Below are 4297 nucleotides of genomic sequence, written 5' to 3'. Positions count from 1 at the left end.
GAAAGGTTTATATACAAAAACGATTCTCTTATAAACTATCATGCGCATAGTTTCCACCTCGATACACCTGAGCACACATTTTTGTCCAAGAGCTCTCAAGCAAGCAGTGATTGTCTCCACTACAGTCTTTTATAACACTACGCGGTTGAGTGCATAGCATCGAAGAGCTGTGGAGCTTCTAGCTGAAAATGGGCCTCTTTTATTGTTTTTGTCAAATCCTCAAATGTTCCCTTCATCCAATCAGAATTTTTTTATTTATATCAAACGAAAGCTAACACTTCCCCCTAAAAACACCTTTCGTCACTAGGTCAACAGATAACTCTATTTGAACTTATTATAGCATTCTATCAGCATTTTTCTTCAACAAGACTCTCTGCACAGCTGTTATAATGAGTACTCTCTTCATATCAGTACTTTTGGTAGCTTCATTTCAGCTTAGACTACATCAACTTGGTGAAGGTCATAATCTGGTAAGCTTACCTGACTGCGGAATTCTGCACCCTATCACAGCTCACCACAGGTCAGGCATAGACATTGCAAATTTTCATGGTACAAAATATTTGCATAGACGTGTAGCCTATTATGCTAACAGTTCGGCTACGTTCCAGTTGTTGCTCTTGGCGGGGGATGTCCACCAAAATCCTGGACCTCGTCAGGAGTGTGCACATTGTACCAAACCAATTTACAATAAGTACCGAGTCCAATGTACATCATGCAGTGATCATTTCCATCGTGTTTGTAGTGGACTGTCTATGCATCAGTTTCGCTCCCTCGGCTCCTGCTGGACTTGTATGTTGTGTATTTGCACACAAGGTCTCCCACCACTGACTCCTTTTTTGATTCGACATCTTCGCTTAACTTGTCCGTGTCTACATGTAGTGAACCAGGCTCTTCAGGATCCTTTCTGTCAGTTTCCAACAGCTCCATTAGTTCTGTTGCTGACAGTAGTAACAACAATATGACTTGCTTTTATTTGAATACTCGCAGTACCAAGAACAAAACCGTTGATCTTCAAGCCATTGTATACAGCCTTGATTACGATGTTATCTTAATTACTGAATCTTGGTTGAACTCAACTATTCCTGACAGCTTTATTCTCCCTTCTGGTTATGTTGTGTACCGAAATGATCGTACCGGTACTCGTGGTGGTGGGGTGTTGATTGCAGTGAAAATGGACTTAGCGTCTCATCGCCATGTTGAGTTAGAAACGTATCCTGAGTCGTGTGTTGTTGAAGTAAATCCACAGCCAGGGAAAAGTGTTCTTCTCTCCGTTGTGTATCGTCCACCTGTGTACACCAATGCTGGCATGGAGGACATGGATATGCTGAGTTCTTTTATTGACTCTATTCAATCTCATCAAATTAAAAATAAAATTATAGTAGGTGACTTTAATTTGCCACGTATTAATTGGACACTAAACGAATATACTAATGACAGTAGAGTACTTGAAAGAGAATTTTGCGATGTTGCTAATGCTTGCTATTTGCACCAGATGGTGAATTTCCCAACTAGGTTTAATAAAGATGGCACCGGTAACATCCTTGATCTTGTTTTGCTGTGGGATCCTACTCTTGTTGATGATCTTAGAGAAGGGTGTGATAATATTGGCTCGGATCATACTGCCATTACCTTTTCAATTCCCATCTTGTGCAAACGTGTCAAGCAACCCAAGCGCACCGTTTACAATTTCAAACGAGCCGACTGGTCTGGCCTAAAAAATGCTCTCCTTTCTCACTCTTGGAACTTGGACGACAATGACATTGATGTTTTATGGGACAATTGGAACACTAGTTTGTGTGACATTGTTGATACGTTTATTCCTAAGGTGCACTGCAAAAGCCTAAACTCTGCTCCTTGGATTGATTCAGAAATTATTAATATTGTGAAGAAAAAAGAACGTGCTTGGGTTAAGTTTAAAAAAACTGGCAACAGCATTTATTGGGATAAATTTCGATCTTTGCGTAAGCAATCCAAATCCCTCATCAAGAGAAAGCGTGCCGATTTTATCTTTGAAGTTAGAGACTCACTTAGAGACAACCCAAAGAGGTTTTGGTCATTCCACAAGATTAAAAACCCTGGTAAAATTCCCCATTCAATTACATACAATAATTCCACCACCAGCATTCCAGCTGAACAAGCCAGTCTCTTCAACAAATATTTCCACAGTGTGTTTAGAAACAAAGATTCCTTTGACATTGCTTGTATATCTGATAATAGTAATGATACCAATAGTTTGTGTTCTATTTTATTTTCTGCTACATACATCTTTGAGTTCTGAGAGCATTGGATCCAGGCAAGGCATGTGGTCCGGACGGTATTCCAGGCAAGTTGTTGCGCGAGTGTGCCTTTGAGCTGTCACACTCCCTGACTGTCATCTTTAATGCTTCTCTACAGCAAGGCAAGGTTCCATCCGCCTGGAAGTTGGCAAATATCACACCAGTGTTTAAGAAAGGGGACAACACTTGCGTTGAAAACTACCGTCCAATATCACTGCTCAGCCTGGTTTCCAAAGTTCTTGAACGCTGCATCCACAAGAAAATATTGCCCTTTTACAGCCAATTATTTCCGATGGGCAACATGGCTTTATGCCAAATCGGTCTTGTGTTACACAACTTGTTGATTTTACCCATAATCTTGGTTCTATCTATGACAGGGGTGTGACACTGATGTTGTGTACCTGGACTTCTCAAAGGCATTTGACTCGGTCAACCATTGCAAGCTTATTGAGAAGCTCAGGTATGCAGGTATCGGTGGCTCACTCCTTGCCTGGTTCAACAATTATTTGGAGGGCAGATTGCAGAGAGTGGTCATCAATGGTGCTCATTCTGACTTATTACCAGTCACATCCGGTGTCCCACAGGGCTCTATCCTAGGGCCCTTACTTTTTGTTATCTTCATCAATGACATGCCATCCTGTGTCTCACCTGAGACACGCATTGCTCTCTTTGCGGATGATGCAAAATTATATAGAACAATTTCTTCCATTGATGATCAAGTGGCTCTGCAAAATGACCTCAATGCTCTGAATAACTGGAGTAAAACATGGGATATTGATTTTAAAAAAAAAAATGTGTGGTGCTTCAGGTCAAAACTCGTAAACGTCACCATGTTGATCCTGTTGATTATAAACTTGGTAACCACAATTTACTTTCTGTTACTAGTCAAAACGATCTTGGTATCATGGTCACTAATAATTTGAATTGGAAAATGCATATTAATCATATGATTTGCAAAGCTAACCGTATTTTGGGCTTGATCCGTCACACTTGCAATGAGGTAAAAGACCCCCTTACTCGTAAAATTCTTTATTTGGCTCATGTCAGACCTATTTTGGAATACGGGTCAGAAATTTGGAATCCATCTACAAAGGGTCTCATTACTGCCATTGAAAGAGTTCAAAGGCGTGCTACCAGATTTATCCTTCAAAGTTCTGCCCCCTATGAAGAGCGTCTTACAGAACTCAACCTTTCTAGCCTTGAGGACCGTCGCAAGTTTAAAGATAACATCCTGCTCTTCAAGGGTTTACATGGCATGTCTTTTATCTCATTGCAAGATAGAGTGAATTTCCGTGGCACTGAATCCATTTCTTTAAGATCTTCTGACTCACCTACAATTATCCCAAATAAGTGCAATACCAAAATTTTCAAGCAGACATTTTTTAACCGTGCGTACAACTCCTGGAACAACCTCCCTGCTGACGTTAGGAACGTTCAAATTTTCAAATATTTCAAATCCGAGCTCCTAAATTACTACATCTCAAATTCACCTGTCAGTATCCATAAATAATTTCATCGGGATTGTTCATAATTCACAATTTGCAAATGTTTCTTCCGTACATGTCCGGAAATGCTTCGGTATGGAGGTCTTAGGCATGCCTCGGTGGCGTTTCGTGCTGCACTGTGGTACTTTCTCAGATTGACGCCACCAACGTCAAGTTCCAGCAGGAATCAGACGAGGAGTGTGAGTGTTGATCAGTCAGTTTGATATGGTGCTACGGTGTGGTGCGGAGCGTCATTGGGGGTGTGTAGGGGATCTTTGTGCCGATGTGTTCTTGGATTTGTGCGGGGGAACATTTGCAGATTGTGAACTTGTCAGCTTACCTACCTTGTGCAATTTTACTAATGTCTTTACGCTATATTTGGCAACTCAATTTTAGTATTATATTGTATTTTTAATGTATTTTATAGTGTTTTTTAAATATGCTTATAATTATGTACTGTGTAATTTTAGTTATTTTATTTTGGTGTGTGTATAAGGGCCCCCATCCAGTGGGCCTGCGTGCCTGTTCGGGGTTGCC

The 4297-nt window shown here is 40.7% G+C and overlaps 1 protein-coding gene across 1 annotated transcript; it reads left to right on the top strand.

The window, feature by feature from the left end:
• The first annotated feature begins 958 nt into the window (after window positions 1–958).
• LOC140161745 (uncharacterized) lies at window positions 959–2278 on the top strand. The gene has a single exon (XM_072185043.1). It carries the CDS (start codon window positions 959–961, stop codon window positions 2276–2278), a length of 1320 nt encoding a protein of 439 aa, XP_072041144.1.
• The last annotated feature ends 2019 nt before the right edge of the window (window positions 2279–4297 follow it).

This window comes from Amphiura filiformis, chromosome 10 (genome assembly GCF_039555335.1).
Source record: "Amphiura filiformis chromosome 10, Afil_fr2py, whole genome shotgun sequence".
NCBI lineage: Eukaryota > Metazoa > Echinodermata > Ophiuroidea > Amphilepidida > Amphiuridae > Amphiura > Amphiura filiformis.
This window is presented reverse-complemented; position numbering and strand designations above follow the sequence as displayed.